At 45.8% G+C, this 21,172-nt stretch overlaps 1 protein-coding gene and 1 pseudogene across 1 annotated transcript; both read right to left on the reverse strand.

The window, feature by feature from the left end:
- Positions 1-157: 157 nt before the first annotated feature.
- Positions 158-1,383, reverse strand: LOC103638076 (uncharacterized; annotated as a pseudogene).
- A 144-nt stretch (positions 1,384-1,527) lies between these two features.
- On the reverse strand, positions 1,528-7,400 carry LOC100191245 (uncharacterized). The gene is given in 7 exon segments (NM_001136679.1): positions 1,528-1,996; positions 2,072-2,197; positions 2,282-2,359; positions 3,430-3,561; positions 3,709-3,777; positions 6,799-6,909; positions 7,025-7,400. Coding segments are annotated over 7 exon segments (912 nt in total). The 5' UTR covers positions 7,238-7,400; the 3' UTR covers positions 1,528-1,813.
- Positions 7,401-21,172: the final 13,772 nt, after the last annotated feature.

Here is a 21,172-nt window from a genome sequence, read left to right on the forward strand (position 1 = left end):
AGCAAACAATTCAAGTAGCAAATGTTCTGTGCATAAACAGATAGCGTGATCACATTTACCGAATAAGCGACATTATCCTTACACAGCCACAACTGATCATTGATTCAGTCTTAGTACTCAAGGGAGCACACTGTTTCATTGATTCAGTCTCGGTGATCATTGATCCTTACACATCATCCACACAGGAAAAAAAAATCGTCACCTGAACAAACCGAAGCGCTGCACTGGGGATTACATGCCCTCCCCCCTTCAGTTCTTTCTCGTGCGCAGAAGCCAGAAGCAATGGAGGCCAGCTTCTGCTGCTTGGGGATTTTGGATTTGTTGTGCATCCCCTCCGTGAATTTTCCATGCATCCAGACCACACAATTCCATAAAAGATAATTGAGGACATGAGACACTAAAACACGAGGACATGACACAATAAAATTATAGAGCAATTACATCTGAATTTGAATGCACGTTACACCCCGCAGGCATAGTAGCATCCTTCTCCCCTTCGACGCCTACACACGTACGTAACAGTATTATTATACTCGGGTCTCTGGGGGTCTGTCAAGAATCCGAGGTGTGCAAGGCGGCCGGGGCGTCGTGCTGCTGCTGTTGGTGGTGGTACACGACGAACGAGCTCGACCACGACACGGGCTGGGAGTAGCTGGACCGGCGGAAGCTGCCGGCGGCGATCTCGTGGCGGGGTCGACGGGCTCCGCCTCCCTCTCGCCCGGGATCCTGCACTTCTCCCCAGGGATGATGCCCTTCTTCCACAGCGTGTCCTCCGACTCCACCTTGTGGTGGTGGTCCTTGTGCTTCCGCCGGCTCAGCCGCAGCTTGTCCGGGATGTTCATGCTCAGCTTCTTGCTCACGCTGATGGACAGACGCCGCTTCGACGTCGACGACGGCAGCGTCACCGGGTCGATGGCGTCGTGCGTCGCCAGCTCCGGTGACAGTCTCACCACCTCCTCCTCCGCCTCCTCGGCGCTAGCCTCCTGGCTTCCGCCGCCGTCGGAGACGGAGCCCGTCCCGGCTGGTCCGAAGCGGCTGAGTCTGCATGGATGGCTGCCTTCGGCTTGCGGCCACATGCCGAGCACATGGACGACGCGAGCGCGACGGTGGCGGCCACACACGCCACGAAGAAGGACAAGGCAACGACGTCGTGTCCAAAGGGTATCTCGTCGTCCGCGGGCGGCGGCAGGCACCTCACCATTGTCACCGGCGGGATCCCGGCGACGGGAGAGAGAGTTACTCCTCTCCCCGGAAGGAATGAGGATAGCAGCTGCTCGTCGGAGAGACGCTTCTATTCCCGCGATGCGGAGGCGACCTCCCGTTTCCAAATTGGGGCCGATTCAGTTTCAGCTTGTGTGACTCTAGAATAATACTTCTCTTCTCAACGGGGACAAGATAATTTTAGGGAACAAACACAAATTTGGGCAATGTCTACCTGTGTGAACCTCCAGCAGCACAGATAAACTTGACAGCAAGTCATTAATTAGTGAAAAGTTCGATTATGCATAGCCAATAAACTAATTCCCTGGCGTCACCAGCTGTTTAGTTTTATAGAGTATCAAACACTATAACGACCAATTGGGACACGACTAATCTGGAAAAAAACTATCATCGGAGTTCAGTTCTTTTACTAGTGTACACTGCAAATAACAGAAGTTAAAAACAAACAATTGTACACGTTTTATGTAGCTAAACTCTCTAACAAAAGCCCTGGTTGCGTTGCTGTAACTTTTATCTTCCGATAACCATCTAAAACTTTGCTCCAGGAGAAGTGGAAGACGGATGAGATTTACTGACGTGATTCAACAATGCTTCAGAGCTCAGTTTTGCTTTTGCTGGATTTGGCAGGCTTCTTTGCCCCTTTCCACCATTTCTTTACCATACCGGACACCTTGTTTACATGCCCTTTCAACTTCTTGCTGGTATCCTTGAACTGCTGCACGACTTGCTGTTTCAAATCTTTCTTTTGAGAGCCCTTGTTTTTCAGAGCTTTCCCCTGCACGAGTAGGTGCGATTAGATGTCTAACTTGGAAGTGGAAATGTTCACTCAGATCATCTGAATCATCATTACCAAGTTCTTTGGGAAGTTGTCATCCTCATCTTCATCATCCTCCTCGTCGTCGTCTTCAGTACCAAAGTTATTTTTCATCAGATCGTCCCTGGAGTACATTTTCATGCTTGGGGCTCCCGGCATACCCTGCCATCACCCACAATAAGTATTTTGCAACATTTTAAATCCACTTGGATAAAGTAAAAAACTGGCTAAAGGTAAAGTATCTACCTCCATTGATCTCAATATCTTTTCCATCTCAGCATCCTTTGATGGCTTCCTTGCAAATGGTTCCCCAGGGACACGATCCTGTAAAACTCATAATGATATCTCCGAATGAGATGTGGTACTTATCTTGACACTCATGTCCCAAAACCTCACGGGCTAGTTGTAGCTATTTTTTTACAAGTGAAACGTCTAAAGAGGGCATGTAACAGGCGTAGCTAAAATCATGCAATCACATCCTTCAAAAGATAACATGCAATTCCTTTGCTAAGGCTCGTTCCCGGTTAGGCCTAATTTGGGTACTCTAGTATTGACCCCAATCAACATGTATTGAGGTGGATTGGGGTGTAACTTAAACTAATTTACACCCCATGTGGATCGAGGTCAATATTAGAGTACCCAAACAAAGCCGCTTGTTCGGTTAGGGGTGGCTTGAGAGGATTGGAGGAGATTAAATCCCCTCCTAGTCAAAATTGAATAGAAGAGGATTTAATCCCCTGATGGCTTGTTCGGTTTGAAATGGATTGAGGGGATTGGAGGGGATTTAATCCCCCTCAATCCATCACTAACCGAACAAGCCCCTCAATCTCCTTCGGTCCCTGTCAAACCGAACAAGGCTTTAGAGCTTGTTCGGTTGCTAGGGGGTTGGAGGGGATTAAAGAGGATTAAATCCCCTCCTATTCAATTTTGATTAGGATGGGATTTAATCCCTTTCAATCCCCCTCAAACCACTAGTAACCGAACATTGCCTTAAGGATTGTTCGGTCAGGAATGGATCGAAAAGGATTGGAGGGGATTAAATCCCTTGCTAGTCAAAATTGAATAGGACGGGATTTAATCCCCTTTGATCCCCTCCAATCCCTATGCAACTAAACAAGGCTTTAGGGAGGGGAGGGGTCTTGAACATATTGCAACATTTTCACCAAAGAACTGCAACATGTACAAGTCAGGAAACAACTGGATTCACTACAGAATACTTAATAGAATGTGATTCAGTTTCATTAAGAACAGCAACGAAGTATTGTATATTTTAACTTAACAGGGTATTGTCAAACTAAAATAAGGCTTGACAGCAAAGTATCCTAATTATCACTTTAGAAAATTTAATAGCAGCTAAAGCTCAATTTCAGACAAGGAAGGCTCCAACAACTCACTTTTGGAACTGGCGGTGGGTCCTTGGCACATGCTTTCGAAAGATCTTTGCAGAGAAATTTCATAAGCTGATCGACCGAGGGGTTATTTTTGTATACAAACTCAGCAACATCGGTATCAGCATATCCTATCACCTGCAATGAACTCAATTCAGCAAAATCCAATATGACAATGCTTAATAAAGATAGTGTCGGTCAGTGATTAACGAAAAAGCAGAAGGCGAACATTAACAAGCTTCATAAAAAAAATCAATAGAGTTCAAAATATATAGATGAAACCACCTCCTGACATGCACGCTCAATGGTCTTGCATTCTGCATTGCAATGCCCTTCCTCATCTTGCTCAACAAGCTGCAAAACAAACATATATATCAGTACCAGACTTACATTATACATCTGCGTAGACCTCACAGTTAAACACGAAGCTACACCAGTCAGAAACATGTAGGGCAGTTTTTTATCTCGCTGCCTAGAGCAAAGAAACTACTAGTCGAACGTATAATTCCTGTCAGGTATAACTTCACACCAAGGCAAACACAGTGAAGAATGGGTCTCGACAGTGTCACAAGGGGGAAAACAAGGCCACTACAATTACTACTATACAAAGCGGGACGCAAACGTGCGCCCACGTCCGTCCACGTCGACGAAAAAAATAGGGTCTGCACGATATTTCATCTACAACCGAGTCTGCTTCTCAGCCTACCCATGCCTACATACGCCTGGAAAGTTCCAATAAGGCGTATAGCGTACGAATACCTCCACCCCAGTTTCCCGTCGTTAACACATACTCTTAGCTAGGGTTTCAACCTCTCGGTCTTGGATTGAGCGTACCTTCACTCGAGCCGGGACGTCGAGCACCCTGTGGAGCGACGGCTTTGGAGACGCTCGTCGCCGTCTCCTTGTGAAGCGGCGAGAAGGGCATCAATCAAGAATGCTCCATCACCTGGGACCTCTCTCTCTCTCTCTCTCTCTCTCTCTCTCTCTCTCTCTCTCTCTCTCTCTCTCTCTCCCTTCGCAACTCGGCTCCTGATGTACGCTCTGATTATTGCTTCCTTCAATTTTCTCCATCTTTTTCTATTGGAATTCCGGTGTCACATATCCGTATAATTTTGCAGGAACTTTTATTCTATTTTTTTTATAATTACAAAATATGCAGAAGTCCTCATGCATTCTACATAAGAAACCAAACAAGCAGCAGCTTGCTGTGTTTAACCTTGACTTTTCTTTTGGTTGCTGCACCTGTTGTGACCAACATGTGCAGAAGATCCAAGATTCGCCACTAAGAAGACCTCAGTCAACCTGATAGAGTATAATCTGTTGCAATCGCAGCTCAAACTGAGCTATGTCTGCGAGTACAAGTAGATACTGCTATTGGAGTTTGTTCCTAACAATGATTTTTACTATTTCTCTTCATATAATTTATACCCTTTCTTTATATTTGATCTCACAAAATGAGATGACCATGAATTTACTCTGCAAGTCTTCAAAAGTGAAGTGCAGCCACTGGGTTCACTTGAAACTTTAGTATTTTATCTGAGAATTTGGGCAGGGCATAGAGCCTCTCGCCCTATAACATCCTCCTTCAATAGTTGGCACCGATTAAAGCATCGTGGATTAGCTTCCTGAACTTCTCCATGTGCTCAGCGCCTGCGACGAGATAGCAATTGACAGGCTCTCGTCTCTATTCACACTTGGTTCTGATGGGACAAACACCGGACCATCATATGCAATGCCACCTGGCCCCACGAACACAGATCAGCCCCATCAGAAGTTGGCATCATGGATAGGAAGGCCCACCCAGCTGGTGAGCCCTAGGTTCGGGCAGCGGAAGGTATGTGCTTCACGCACCAGTGCTGACAAATCCAGTTGCAGCTCCACTGCTCCAGGTAGTCTAGCGCTGAGCGACAGTTTTCTTTCTGTTGCTCACCTAAACAGTAATTTATATTTAATTTTTTTTCTAGTGTCAGATTGGTGTTTCAGTATCTGCATTGATGATTTTTTTTTGTGAAGATGAATACCTATTCAGGTTTGCAACTTGCTTTTCTTTGGAGATGTAAACGTTTTGGTGTCTATCACTTTTTCAATTTTGCAATTAGAAGATTTAGTGCAATAATTTGGGTTCATCATCCATTCCCTCACCACAAATTCCATTTGCTCATCATAAATTCATAAATTAGCATACTAGAAGCAGACTTCTTATGCATCTGCGGGCTAACTGGGTACAATAATGCCTCTCCAGTGTGTGAGGAAAAAACCCAGAACCTCATAGTTATTCATGACAAGCTCCACAACTCAAAAACGGAGTGTTACGCTCCCCAGCAATGTCTCCCTCTTTACCTCACGCATTATAGAATAAATAATTTACTAATTTTTTGGTTACTCAGAATTCACAAAGTCAGATATATTAAATACTCAAGATGGAAGCTGAAATCAAATATGAAAGCAATCGAGCCATCCTTAAGCTTTCGGTAAAAAAAATAGATAAACTGAACATTGAGGTACTAAGGTCACTAAACATAGAGTTCACTGAGCACATATAATTACACTGTTTACGAGATGCCTAGATAGTTAACTGAACATTGAGACAGTTAGATATCGGCCTCACATGGCCGGTAGCCCTTTCCCCCTCTCCCCTTAAACGCCGCTGCGGTGCCTGTACGGATCGACTCTAGAGCCTCAAACACCTCCCAAACGATGTCATGTACGTACACGAACCACCGCTCGAAGCCGCTTCCCTCTCTCGCCTCACCCATCAAACGCAGCTGCAATGCCCACGCGGGCTGGATTCGGGCATGAATATCTTAAGTTTGCTTCCTTTCCCTCCACGCCAAAGTTTAATTTTAGATCAGTTTGTTTGTTTCGGAACCAACTAATGGATCTATCCAATTGTTATATCTTTTGTACGTACATATACAAACTACAATATACATGAACATGTTATCTTAAAAATATATAATGTTGTTGCCCCTCATACTACAAATGTTTTCTGCGCGCGAGGCACACATCAGTTACTAGTTATACTTACAGCACTCTGCAAACATTATGGAAACATGGAATAAATGACACCTTTCACATAACAAGTTCACATATATCAAACTGCTGAGTTTAAGAATTTCAGCCACACCGAGAAACTTCAGCGAAACACCAAAAAACATAGGCATAATCCATTCGGACTGGGATTTCATACACGATACATGTTTGATCACTCCCAAGTCGATATGTAACACGAGCTATTTGCAGTATTTAATACGAGCGGTTTGCATTTGAGAATAACCCGAATTTTGAAGATTTAGAAAAGCGTCGAGCACCAACAGGTATGGAATCCCGCCACGCCGCACCAACTTCAATTAACAACAGAGAGTGCCGATTTACCTCGAGCTTGTCGCCTTTCTCGACGATATCGATCCGAAGCATCCAATCCGCCTCCTGCTTCTTTAGGTTGCAGACATTCTCCGCGACCTCGATGATCTCGATCTCCGGTACCTACAGGCACGGAGGCACCCCGAGACCCCAGATCATCAGCCCACCACACCACACCGCCTCGCACCCCGAGTCCCCAATTTCATCAGCACGCACCCTGAGCAGAGAGCAGAGTTACCTTCTTGGAGGGCGGGAGAGCCTGGTGCTTCTTGGCGACCTGCGCGGAGATCTCGCGCGCGATCCGCTCGCACACCTGGCACCGGATGTAGGGGATGTCCTCCCGCCTCGCGGCCGTCGCCGGCTTCTTCTGCCCCGCCGCAACCTCCGCCGTATGCAGGAGCACGGTCGCGAGCGCGACGGCGACGAGCAAGGCGACGGCGCGACGGGCCATCTCTCCCCCTCACTGGTTGGGCTCGTCGCAGCTGCTCTGTTCGGTTCTTGCAGCAGCCGAACTGAAATGGTCAGGGCTGGTTTGGTTCGGTTCGGGCTGGCGCGCGTGCCTATGTGGCGGGGAAGTTCTGCGCCGTCCGTTTGTCCACGCCACGTGATCGGAGGGTGGAGGGCGCGTTTGGGACGCAGGGGCCAATGGGAGGAGGCCAGGTGGGACGCGTGACGTGGTTTGGTTCGTGAGCGTCCTGCGTTACTTCTGCGTGACTTGGCCAGTTTGCTCAACAACTCCAGCTCTTGGATTTGCACCCAGCGTCCAGAATAGCCGTTTCGCGAGTGAAATTGATGTTCGACGTACAGATATAGCACAGTTTTCAGCAAATTTGTATGAACATGCAAGGTATTGGGGGTAAGGAGGAACCACGCTTCCTCTCTTCAATACGATCCTCATTTCCTCAAGTGTGCAATGTAGGCCATCTCATTTTTCATGTACTTCCCGGTATAGAAGAGCACCGGGCACCATTAGGCCATGTTCGTTTTGTGCCAACCCATAGAGATTGAGGGAGATTGAAAGGGATTGGGAATGATTTTGACTTGTAGGGGATTAATCTCCCTCAATCCCTATGATTTTGGGATCAAACGAACATAGTCGTAGGGAACGACACAACCAGGGCGGGCCTGCTGCGTGCCGGGGCCAAGCCATGGCCCTTCGGACCGTTTTTTGGGCTGAGTTAGACCAAAAAGCTCTAACCTAAAAGAGTGTCGGGCCAGTCTAAAACCAGGTAACAGAAAAAACCTATCATATTTTTGCATTACAACATAGTTTACCTAGAAAACAAAGATCAAACTCAAATTCACATGCACAGTTTCAATATTCGACACAGTTTGAACAAAATATATAGAAATTTTGAACTGTTAGTGCAGTGTCGTCTCATTACAAACCTTTCTAGATAAAACTTACACCTCGTGGGAAAACCTAGAAAGGAAAAACGAGTATGGCCGGCACAGTTTATAATTCAAATATTCAAAGTTGCTACAAGTCAAAGTGTTAGATCATATTAGAATTCATAAACACTTTACACTTCACAGTCATAGCCTCGCAGGATCAATACAAACTCAGGCAGCAGCAGCAGCACCTTCTAATCCTTCTTCATCCATCAAGAGCTCCTTGAAGGACTCTTCTAACTCATTGTCCACCACAGCATGTTGTGCCCGTTGTTGGCATAACTCTCAAAGTTTGATGCATACCAACATCTCCACTTTCTCTGCGTTCAAGCGTCGTCGCCGATCCTCAAGAATCCTGCCAGACAAATTGAAAGTAGACATCAAAGTAGTTAAGGCAGGAACATACATAATGTCTCTAGCCATAATTAAAAGAATTGGATAGATTAGTTTATGCTCATGCCACCAATTTAAGATATCAAAATTATACTCATAGGAAGCAGATCCCCTATCTCATCTCCTATCCATCCCCTATTTCAAACTTCATTCAACAAACAGTGTCAAACAATGTCACCTATAGTTTCATGTCCCTTATTTTACACTACCCGCCAGAGACTGTCTAATGGGTATGTGCATGACTTTGTGTGTCTATTAGGTACTTTACCCATTGTGATCCTTAAGATAATCCAACTCACGGACTGACCCTAGAAGGTATCGCAAACGAGACCGCATCCGCATTTTGCGCACTTGATAGGCACTGTATCTCATCCAACGGTTTGCGGAACCGGTTTTGCATATTACGATAACAACTTCGACGATACAAAAATCTATTACTTATCTCTCCTTTGGGCATGTACAATGGTGTTAATATAGAGGCACTTGAGGTGTTCAAAGTAGGGATGGCAATAAGTACCCAAAACCCGATGTGTAAAAACCCTATTAGGGTATGGGTATGGCGAATTTTGATAACCATGAATATTTTATTGGGTCATTTGTTATACCCATTAGGTTTGGTGGGCATAGATATGTTCTCTCTTGTCCTATACCCACTATTCGATAGGAAACCCACTAACAAATGACATACGGGTTCACATTAAGGAGCTTGTTCTCTCGTATGCATGGGCGTATATGGTGTTGCCATTTATTGATGAATGGTGTTGGCCTTGTGATAAAATTAAGTTGGGTTTAATGAATTTGCTATGCTGACATAAAGATAATATGTTATTTTAGCATCTTTAAATATTTATGAGGTATGGATAGATGTGGTAATGAGTTCTTGAAAGGGAAATAGGCTTACACCTTTTTCTAATTAATTTTGGTGGTTGAATTGCCCAACACAAATAATTGGACTAACTAGTTTGCTCTAGTCTATAAGTTCTACAGGTGCTAAAGGTTCACAACAAACCAATAAAAAGACCAAAGATGAGTTCAAACAAAGAGAGCTAAAGAAATCCCAAAGGCACCCTGGTCTGGCGCGCCGGACAGTGTCTGGTGTGCCACCGGACAATGTCCGGTACACCAGGGAACTCGACGCTGAACTCGCCACCTTCGGGAAAATGGAGGCCGCTCCGCTATAATTCACCAGACCGTCCGGTGTATGCACCGGACAGTGTCCGGTGGCGCACCGGACTGTCCGGTGTGCCAGCGGAGCAACAGCTACTTCGCGCGCAACGGTCGACTACAATGCATTTAATGCGCGCCTGCGCGCGCAGAGGTCAGAGCACGCGCAGCAGGCGCACCGGACAGTCTACAGGATTTGTCTGGTGCACCACCAGACAGCCCAGAGGCCCCACAAGTCAGAGCTCCAACGGTCGAACCCCAACGGCTGGCTGACATGGCTGGCGCACCGGACAGTGTCCGGTGCGCCACCGGACACTGTCCGGTGCGCCATGCGACAGTAGACTTCCAACGACCACATTTTGGTGGTTGGGGCTATAAATACCCCAACCACCCCACATTCAATGGCATCCAAGTTTTCAGACTTCTACACCTTACAAGAGCTATAGCATTCTGAAAGTCGCCTAGAGGGGGGGTGAATAGGGCGAAACTGAAATTTACAAATATAAACACAACTACAAGTCGGGGTTAACGTTAGTAATAAAGAAACGAGTCCACGAGAGAGGGCGCAAAAACAAATCCCAAACGAATACGCAAGTGAGACACGGAGATTTGTTTTACCGAGGTTCGGTTCTTGCAAACCTACTCCCCGTTGAGGAGGCCACAAAGGCCGGGTCTCTTTCAACCCTTCCCTCTCTCAAACGATCCCTCGGATCGAGTGAGCTTCTCTTCTCAAATCAAAGCCGGGAATAAAACTTCCCCGCAAGGGCCACCACACAATTGGTGCCTCTTGCCTTGATTACAATGGAGTTATGATCTCAAGAACAAGCGAGAAAGAAAAGAAGCAATCCAAGCGCAAGAGCTCGAAAGAACACAAGCAAATCACTCTCTCTAGTCACTATGGCGTTGTGTGGAATTTGGAGAGGATTTGATCTCTTTGGTGTGTCTAGAATTGAATGCTAGAGCTCTTGTAGTAGTTGGGAAGTGGAAAACTTGGATGCAATGAATGGTGGGGTGGTTGGGGTATTTATAGCCTCAACCACCAAATGTGGCCGTTGGGAGTTCTGTCTGTTCGATGGCGCACCGGACAGTCCGGTGCACACCGGACAGTCCGGTGCCCCCTGCCACGTCATCACTGCCGTTGGATTCGACCGTTGAAGCTTCTGACTTGTGGGCCCGCCTGGGTGTCCGGTGCACACCGGACAGGTACTGTTTGCTGTCCGGTGTGCCAGCATGGGCGTGCCTGACAGCTGCGCGCGCTGCGCGCGCATTTATTGCGCAGCAGGTATCCGTTGGCGCGGAGAAGACCGTTGCTCCGGAGCCGCACCGGACAGTCCGGTGCACACCGGACAGTCCGGTGAATTATAGTGGACGAGCCGTTGGCTTTTCCCGAAGCTGGCGAGTTCCTGGGGCCGACCTCCCTTGGCGCACCGGACACTGTCCGGTGTACACCGGACAGTCCGGTGAATTATAGCCGAGTCGCCTCCGGAAATTCCCGAAGGTGGCGAGTTCGAGTCTGAGTCCCCCTGGTGCACCGGACATGTCCGGTGGCACACCGGACAGTCCGGTGCGCCAGACCAGGGGTGCCTTCGGTTGCCCCTTTGCTCTTTTGTTGAATCCAAAACTTGGTCTTTTTATTGGCTGAGTGTGAACCTTTTACACCTGTATTATCTATACACTTGGGCAAACAAGTTAGTCCAAAGATTTGTGTTGGGCAATTCAACCACCAAAAATATATAGGAACTAGGTGTAAGCCTAATTCCCTTTCAATCTCCCCCTTTTTGGTGATTGATGCCAACACAAACCAAAGCAAATATAGAAGTGCATAATTGAACTAGTTTGCATAATGTAAGTGTAAAGGTTGCTTGGAATTGAGCCAATATAACTACTTACAAGATATGCATGGAATGTTTCTTTCTTATATAACATTTTGGACCACGTTTGCACCACGAGTTTTGTTTTTGCAAACTATTTTGTAAATCCTTTTCAAAGTTCTTTTGCAAATAGTCAAAGGTAAATGAATAAGATTTTGTAAAGCATTTTCAAGATTTGAAATTTTCTCCCCCTGTTTCAAATGCTTTTCCTTTGACTAAACAAAACTCCCCCTAAATGAGACTCTCCTCTTAGTGTTCAAGAGGGTTTTGATATATCATTTTGAAATACTACTTTCTCCCCCTTTTGAACACAATAGGCTACCAATTGAAAATATTTAACACTTAAGTTTTTGAAATTGGTGGTGGTGCGGTCCTTTTGCTTTGGGCTCATTTCTCCCCCTTTTTGGCATGAATCGCCAAAAACGGAATCATTAGAGCCCTTTTTGTGCTATCTTCCCCTTTGGTCATAAATAAATGAGTTGAGATTATACCAAAGGCGAAGTCCGGTCCTTTTCTTTGATGCTCATTTCTCCCCAAAGAATAGAGAGTTGCTTGGAGTGATGGCGAAGTATGAGTTACGTAGTGGAAGCCTTTGTCTTCGCCGAAGACTCCAATTCCCTTTCAATATACCTATGACTTGGTTTGAAATAGACTTGAAAGCACATTAGTCATAGCATATGAAAGAGATATGATCAAAGGTATACAAATGAGCTATGAGTGCAAGTTAACAAAAGAAATTCCTAGAATCAAGAATATTTAGCTCATGCCTAAGTTTGTTAAAAGATTGTTCATCAAGAGGCTTGGTAAAGATATCGGCTAATTGATCTTTAGTGTTAATATATGAAATCTCGATATCTCCCTTTTGTTGGTGATCCCTAAGAAAATGATACCGAATGGCTATGTGTTTAGTGCGGCTATGCTCGACGGGATTGTCGGCCATTTTGATTGCACTCTCATTATCACATAGTAAGGGAACTTTGGTTAATTTGTAACCGTAGTCCCGCAGGGTTTGCCTCATCCAAAGCAATTGCGCGCAACAATGGCCTGCGGCAATATACTCGGCTTCGGCGGTGGAAAGAGCGACCGAATTTTGCTTCTTTGAAGCCCAAGACACCAAAGATCTTCCCAAGAACTGGCAAGTCCCCGATGTGCTCTTCCTATTGATTTTGCACCCCGCCCAATCGGCATCGGAATAACCAATTAAATCAAATGTAGATCCCCTAGGATACCAAAGCCCAAACTTAGGAGTGTAAGCCAAATATCTCAAGATTCGTTTTACGGCCGTAAGGTGAGCTTCCTTAGGGTCGGCTTGGAATCTTGCACACATGCATACGGAAAGCATAATATCCGGTCGAGATGCACATAAATAGAGTAGAGAACCTATCATCGACCGGTATACCTTTTGATCCACGGACTTACCTCCCGTGTCGAGGTCGAGATGCCCATTAGTTCCCATGGGTGTCTTGATGGGCTTGGCATCCTTCATCCCAAACTTGGTTAGAATGTCTTGAGTGTACTTCGTTTGGCTGATGAAGGTGCCCTCTTGGAGTTGTTTGACTTGGAATCCTAGAAAATACTTCAACTCCCCCATCATAGACATCTCGAATTTCTGTGTCATGATCCTACTAAACTCTTCACATGTAGACTCGTTAGTAGACCCAAATATAATATCATCAACATAAATTTGGCATACAAACAAGTCGTTCTCAAGTGTTTTAGTAAAGAGTGTGGGATCGGCCTTACCGACTTTGAAGCCATTAGCAATAAGGAAATCTCTAAGGCATTCATACCATGCTCTTGGGGCTTGCTTGAGCCCATAAAGCGCCTTAGAGAGCTTATAGACATGGTTAGGATACTCACTGTCTTCAAAGTCGGGAGGTTGCTCAACATAGACCTCTTCCTTGATTGGTCCATTGAGGAAGGCACTTTTCACGTCCATTTGATAAAGCTTAAAGCCATGGTAAGTAGCATAGGCTAATAATATGCGAATTGACTCAAGCCTAGCTACGGGTGCATAGGTTTCACCGAAATCCAAACCTTCGACTTGCGAATATCCTTTGGCCACAAGTCGAGCTTTGTTCCTTGTCACCACACCATGCTCGTCTTGCTTGTTGCGGAAGACCCATTTGGTTCCTACAACATTTTGGTTAGGACGTGGAACTAAATGCCATACCTCATTTCTAGTGAAGTTGTTGAGCTCCTCTTGCATCGCCACCACCCAATCCGAATCTTGAAGTGCTTCCTCTACCCTGTGTGGCTCAATGGAGGAAACAAAAGAGTAATGTTCACAAAAATGAGCAACCCGAGATCTAGTAGTTACCCCCTTATGAATGTCGCCGAGGATGGTGTCAACGGGGTGATCTCGTTGGATTGCTTGGTGTACTCTTGGGTGTGGCGGCCTTTGTTTTTCATCCTCCTTGTCTTCCTCATTTGCATCTCCCCCTTGATCAATGCCATCATCTTGAGGTGGCTCATTTGCTTGATCTTCTACTTCATCAACTTGAGCCTCATCCTCATTTTGAGTTGGTGGAGATGCTTGCATGGAGGAGGATGGTTGATCTTGTGCATTTGGAGACTCTTCGGATTCCTTAGGACACACATCCCCAATGGACATGTTCCTTAATGCGATGCATGGAGCCTCTTCATCACCTATCTCATCAAGATCAACTTGCTCTACTTGAGAGCCGTTAGTCTCATCAAACACAACGTCACAAGAAACTTCAACTAGTCCCGAGGACTTGTTAAAGACTCTATATGCCCTTGTGTTTGAATCATATCCTAGTAAAAAGCCTTCTAGAGTCTTAGGAGCAAATTTAGATTTTCTACCTCTTTTAACAAGAATAAAGCATTTGCTACCAAAGACTCTAAAATATGAAATGTTGGGCTTTTTACCGGTTAGGAGTTCATACGATGTCTTCTTGAGGATTCGGTGAAGATATAACCGGTTGATGGCGTAGCAAGCGGTGTTGACCGCCTCGGCCCAAAACCGATCCGAAGTCTTGTACTCATCAAGCATGGTCCTTGCCATGTCCAATAGAGTTCTATTCTTCCTCTCCACTACACCATTTTGTTGTGGCGTGTAGGGAGAAGAGAACTCATGCTTGATGCCCTCCTCCTCAAGGAAGCCTTCAATTTTAGAATTCTTAAACTCCGTCCCGTTATCGCTTCTAATTTTCTTGATTCTTAAGCCGAACTCATTTTGAGCCCGTCTCAAGAATCCCTTTAAGATCTCTTGGGTTTGAGATTTTTCCTGCAAAAAGAATACCCAAGTGAAGCGAGAATAATCATCCACAATAACTAGACAGTACTTACTCCCGCCGATGCTTATGTAAGCGATCGGGCCGAATAGATCCATGTGTAGGAGCTCCAGTGGCCTGTCGGTCGTCATTATGTTCTTATGCGGATGATGGGAGCCAACTTGCTTTCCTGCTTGGCATGCGCTACAAATCCTGTCTTTCTCAAAATGAACATTTGTTAGTCCTAAAATGTGTTCTCCCTTTAGAAGCTTATGAAGATTCTTCATCCCAACATGAGCTAGTCGGCGGTGCCAGAGCCAACCCATGTTAGTCTTAGCAATTAAGCAAGTGTCGAGTTCAGCTCTATCAAAATCTACCAAGTATAGCTGACCCTCTAACACTCCCTTAAATGCTATTGAATCATCACTTCTTCTAAAGACAGTGACACCTACATCAGTGAATAGACAGTTGTAGCCCATTTTGCATAATTGAGATATAGAAAGCAAGTTGTAATCTAAAGAATCAACAAGAAAAACATTGGAAATGGAATGGTCAGGAGATATAGCAATTTTACCCAAACCTTTGACCAACCCTTGATTTCCATCCCCGAATGTGATCGCTCTTTGGGGATCTTGGTTTTTCTCATATGAGGAGAACATCCTTTTCTCCCCTGTCATGTGGTTTGTGCACCCGCTGTCGAGTATCCAGCTTGAGCCCCCGGATGCATAAACCTACAAAACAAGTTTAGTTCTTGATTTTAGGTACCCAAATGGTTTTGGGTCTTTTGGCATTAGACACAAGAACTTTGGGTACCCAAACACAAGTCTTGGAGCCCTTGTGCTTGCCCCCAACATATTTGGCAACTACTTTGCCGGATTTGTTAGTCAAAACATAAGATGCATCAAAAGTTTTAAATGAAAGACTATGTTCATTTGATGCATTAGGAGTTTTCTTAGGCAACTTGGCACGGGTTGGTTGCCTAGAACTAGATGTCTCACCCTTATACATAAAAGCATGATTATGGCCAGAGTGAGACTTCCTAGAATGAATTCTCCTAATCTTGTTTTCGGGATAACCGACAGGGTACAAAATGTAACCCTCGTTATCCTGAGGCATGGGAGCCTTGCCCTTAACAAAGTTAGACAATCTTTTAGGAGGGGCACTAAGTTTGACATTGTCTCCCCTTTGGAAGCCAATGCCATCCTTGATGCCAGGGCGTCTCCCATTATAGAGCATACTTCTAGCAAATTTAAATTTTTCATTTTCTAAGTTATGCTCGGCAATTTTAGCATCTAATATTGCTATATGATCATTTTGTTGTTTAATTAAAGCCATGTGATCATGAATAGCATTAATATCAACATCTCTACATCTAGTACAAATAGATACATGCTCAACAATAGATGTAGAGGGTTTGCAAGAATTAAGTTCAACAATCTTAGCATGAAGAATATCATTTTTATCTCTAAGACTGGAAATGGTAGCATTGCAAACATTTAGTTCTTTAGCCTTAGCAATTAAATTTTCATTTTCTACTCTAAGGCTAGTAAGAGAAATGTTTAATTCTTCAATCCTAGCAAGCAAATCATCATTATTATCTCTAGGATTAGGAATTGAAACATTACATACATGTGAATCAACCTTAGCATTTAAACTAGCATTTTCATTCCTAAGGTTGTCAATCATCTCACTGCAAGTGCTTAGCTCACTAGATAATTTTTCACATTTTTCAATTTCAAGAGCATAAGCCTTTTTAACCTTAACATGCTTCTTATTTTCCTTAATAAGAAGGTCCTCTTGGGAATCCAAAAGGTCATCCTTTTCATGAATAGCACTAACCAATTCATTTAATTTTTCCTTTTGAGCTATGTTAAGGTTGGCAAAAAGGGAACGCAAATTATCTTCCTCATCACTAGCATTATCATCACTAGAAGACTCATATTTAGTGGAGGAGTTAGATTTAACCTTCTTCCGTTTGCCATCCTTTGCCATGAGGCACTTGTGGCCGACGTTGGGGAAGAGAAGTCCCTTGGTGACGGCGATGTTGGCGGCGTCCTCGTCGTCGGAAGAGTTGCTTGAGCTTTCGTCGGAATCCCACTCCCGACAAACATGGGCATCGCCGCCCTTCTTCTTGTAGTACCTTTTCTTCTCCTTTCTTCTCCCCTTCTTGTCGTCGCCTCGGTCACTGTCACTTGAAATAGGACATTTAGCAATGAAATGACCGGGCTTACCACATTTGTAGCAAACCTTCTTGGAGCGGGACTTGTAGTCTTTCCCTCTCCTTTGCTTGAGGATTTGGCGGAAGCTCTTGATGACGAGCGCCATTTCCTCATTGTCGAGCTTGGAGGCATCTATTGGTTGTCGACTTGGTGTAGCCTCCTCCTTCTTATCCTCCGTCGCTTTGAATGCGACGGGTTGAGCCTCGGATGTAGATGGATCATCAAGCTCGTTGATCTTCCTCGAGCCTTCGATCATGCACTCAAAACTTACAAAATGCCCGATTACTTCCTCGGGGGTCATTTTAGTATATCTAGGATTACCACGAATTAATTGAACTTGAGTAGGGTTAAGGAAAATAAGAGATCTTAGAATAACCTTAACCATTTCATGGTCGTCCCATTTTATGCTCCCGAGGTTGCGCACTTGGTTCACCAAGGTTTTGAGCCGGTTGTACATGTGTTGTGGCTCCTCCCCTTTGCGAAGCCGGAACCGACCGAGCTCCCCCTCGATCGTTTCCCGCTTGGTGATCTTTGTGAGCTCGTCTCCCTCGTGCGCGGTTTTGAGCACATCCCAAACTTCTTTGGCGCTCTTCAACCCTTGAACTTTGTTATACTCCTCTCTATTTAAAGAGGCGAGGAGTATTGTTGTCGCTTGAGAGTTGAAGTGCTCGATTTGGGCTACCTCATCCTCATCATAATCCTTATCCCCTACGGATGGTACCTGTGCACCAAACTCAACAACATCCCATATACTTTTGTGGAGTGAGGTCAGATGAAATCGCATTAAACCACTCCACCTAGCATAATCTTCACCATCAAAAGTTGGTGGTTTGCCTAATGGGACGGAAAGTAAAGGTGCATGTTTAGAAATGCGAGGGTAGTGTAGGGGAATCTTACTAAACTTCTTACGCTCTTGGCGTTTAGAAGTTACGGAGGGCGCATCGGAGCCGGAGGTTGATGTTGATGAAGTGTCGGTCTCGTAGTAGACCACTTTCCTCATCCTCTTTTGCTTGTCCTTACTCCGATGCGGCTTGTGGGAAGAAGATTTTTCCTTCTTCTCTTTGTGGTGAGAAGAAGATTTCTTCTCCTTCCCTTTGTTGGAGGAGATCTTCTTCTTCTCCTTCCTCTTGGTGCGGGACTCTTCCGATGAAGTGCTCCCTTGGCTTGTAGTGGGCTTTTCGCCGGTCTCCATCTCCTTCTTGGCATGATCTCCCGACATCACTTCGAGCGGTTAGGCTCTAATGAAGCACCGGGCTCTGATACCAATTGAAAGTCGCCTAGAGGGGGGGTGAATAGGGCGAAACTGAAATTTACAAATATAAACACAACTACAAGCCGGGGTTAACGTTAGTAATAAAGAAACGAGTCCACGAGAGAGGGCGCAAAAACAAATCCCAAACGAATACGCAAGTGAGACACGGAGATTTGTTTTACCGAGGTTCGGTTCTTGCAAACCTACTCCCCGTTGAGGAGGCCACAAAGGCCGGGTCTCTTTCAACCCTTCCCTCTCTCAAACGATCCCTCGGATCGAGTGAGCTTCTCTTCTCAAATCAAAGCCGGGAATAAAACTTCCCCGCAAGGGCCACCACACAATTGGTGCCTCTTGCCTTGATTACAATGGAGTTATGATCTCAAGAACAAGCGAGAAAGAAAAGAAGAAATCCAAGCGCAAGAGCTCGAAAGAACACAAGCAAATCACTCTCTCTAGTCACTATGGCGTTGTGTGGAATTTGGAGAGGATTTGATCTCTTTGGTGTGTCTAGAATTGAATGCTAGAGCTCTTGTAGTAGTTGGGAAGTGGAAAACTTGGATGCAATGAATGGTGGGGTGGTTGGGGTATTTATAGCCTCAACCACCAAATGTGGCCGTTGGGAGTTCTGTCTGTTCGATGGCGCACCGGACAGTCCGGTGCACACCGGACAGTCCGGTGCCCCCTGCCACGTCATCACTGCCGTTGGATTCGACCGTTGAAGCTTCTGACTTGTGGGCCCGCCTGGGTGTCCGGTGCACACCGGACAGGTACTGTTTGCTGTCCGGTGTGCCAGCATGGGCGTGCCTGACAGCTGCGCGCGCTGCGCGCGCATTTATTGCGCAGCAGGTATCCGTTGGCGCGGAGAAGACCGTTGCTCCGGAGCCGCACCGGACAGTCCGGTGCACACCGGACAGTCCGGTGAATTATAGTGGACGAGCCGTTGGCTTTTCCCGAAGCTGGCGAGTTCCTGGGGCCGACCTCCCTTGGCGCACCGGACACTGTCCGGTGTACATCGGACAGTCCGGTGAATTATAGCCGAGTCGCCTCCGGAAATTCCCGAAGGTGGCGAGTTCGAGTCTAAGTCCCCCTGGTGCACCGGACATGTCCGGTGGCACACCGGACAGTCCGGTGCGCCAGACCAGGGGTGCCTTCGGTTGCCCCTTTGCTCTTTTGTTGAATCCAAAACTTGGTCTTTTTATTGGCTGAGTGTGAACCTTTTACACCTGTATTATCTATACACTTGGGCAAACAAGTTAGTCCAAAGATTTGTGTTGGGCAATTCAACCACCAAAAATATATAGGAACTAGGTGTAAGCCTAATTCCCTTTCACATTCAATTCTAGACACAACCAAAGAGATCAAATCCTCTTCCAAGTCTCTAGTTCAATTCCAATCAATAGTGACTAGTGAGAGGGTGACTTGTGTTCATTTGAGCTCTTGCGCTTGGATTGCTTCTTTTCTTTCTCATTCTCTCTTGTGACAATCTCAATTGTAACCGAGGCAAGAGACACCAATTGTGTGGTGATCCTTGCGGGGACTTAGTGTCCCGTGTGATTGAGAAGAGAAGCTCACTCGGTCTAAGTGACCGTTTGATAGAGGGAAAGGGTTGAAAGAGACCCGGTCTTTGTGACCACCTCAACGGGGAGTAGGTTTGCAAGAACCGAACCTCGGTAAAACAAATCCTTGTGTCTCACTCTTTATTTGCTTGCGATTTGTTTTTCACCCTCTCTCTCGGACTCGCTTATATTTCTAACGCTAACCCGGCTTGTAGTTGTGATTAACTTTGTAAATTTCAGTTTCGCCCTATTCACCCCCCCCTCTAGGCGACTTTCAATTGGTATCAAAGCCCGGTGCTTCATTAGAGCCTAACCGCTCGAAGTGATGTCGGGAGATCACACCAAGAAGGAGATGGTGACCGGCGACAAGCCCGCTACAAGCCTCAGGAAGGCTCCATCGGGAGAGTCCCACAACAAAGGGAAGGAGAAGGAATCCTCTTCCCACAAATCGCATCGGAGTGGCGACAAGAAAAAGAAGATGAGGAAGGTGGTCTACTACGAGACCGATTCTTCATCGCCATCCACCTCCGGCTCCGATGCGCCGTCCATAACTTCTAAGCGCCATGAGCGCAAGAAGTATAGTAAGATTCCCCTACGCTACCCTTGTATTTCAAAGCATACTCCTTTACTCTCCGTTCCATTAGGCAAACCACCGGTCCTTGACGGTGAAGATTATAATATGTGGAGTGACAAAATGAGGCATCATCTAATCTCACTCCACACAAGCATTTGGAATGTTGTTGAGTTTGGTGTACATGTACCATCCGTAGGGGATGAAGACTATGATTTGGATGAAGTGGCCCAAATCCACCACTTCAACTCCAAGCCACTACTATACTCCTCGACTAAGTTGAGAGGAGTATAATAAGGTGCAAGGGTTGAAGAGCGCAAAGGAAATTTGGGACGTGCTCAAGACCGCGCACGAAGGAGACGAGGTGACCAAAATCACCAAGCGGGAGATGATCGAGGGGGAGCTCGGTCGCTTCATGCTTCACCAAGGGAAGGATCCGCAATCTATGTACAACTGCTTGAAGACCTTGGTGAACCAAGTGCGCAACCTCGAGAGCACAAAATGGGATGACCATGAGATGGTCAAGGTTATTCTTAGATCCCTCGTTTTTCTTAACCCTACGCAAGTTCAATTAATTCGAGGTGATCCTAGATACAAGCTAATGTCTCCCGAGGAGGTTATAGGAAAATTTGTGAGCTTTGAGCTAATGATTAAAGGCTCAAAGAAAATCATCAAGCAAGGCACCTCCTCCACGCCCGAGGCACAACCCGTTGCATTCAAGGCAACGGAGGA

Source organism: Zea mays, chromosome 9 (genome assembly GCF_902167145.1).
Source record: "Zea mays cultivar B73 chromosome 9, Zm-B73-REFERENCE-NAM-5.0, whole genome shotgun sequence".
Classification (NCBI taxonomy): Eukaryota; Viridiplantae; Streptophyta; class Magnoliopsida; order Poales; family Poaceae; genus Zea; species Zea mays.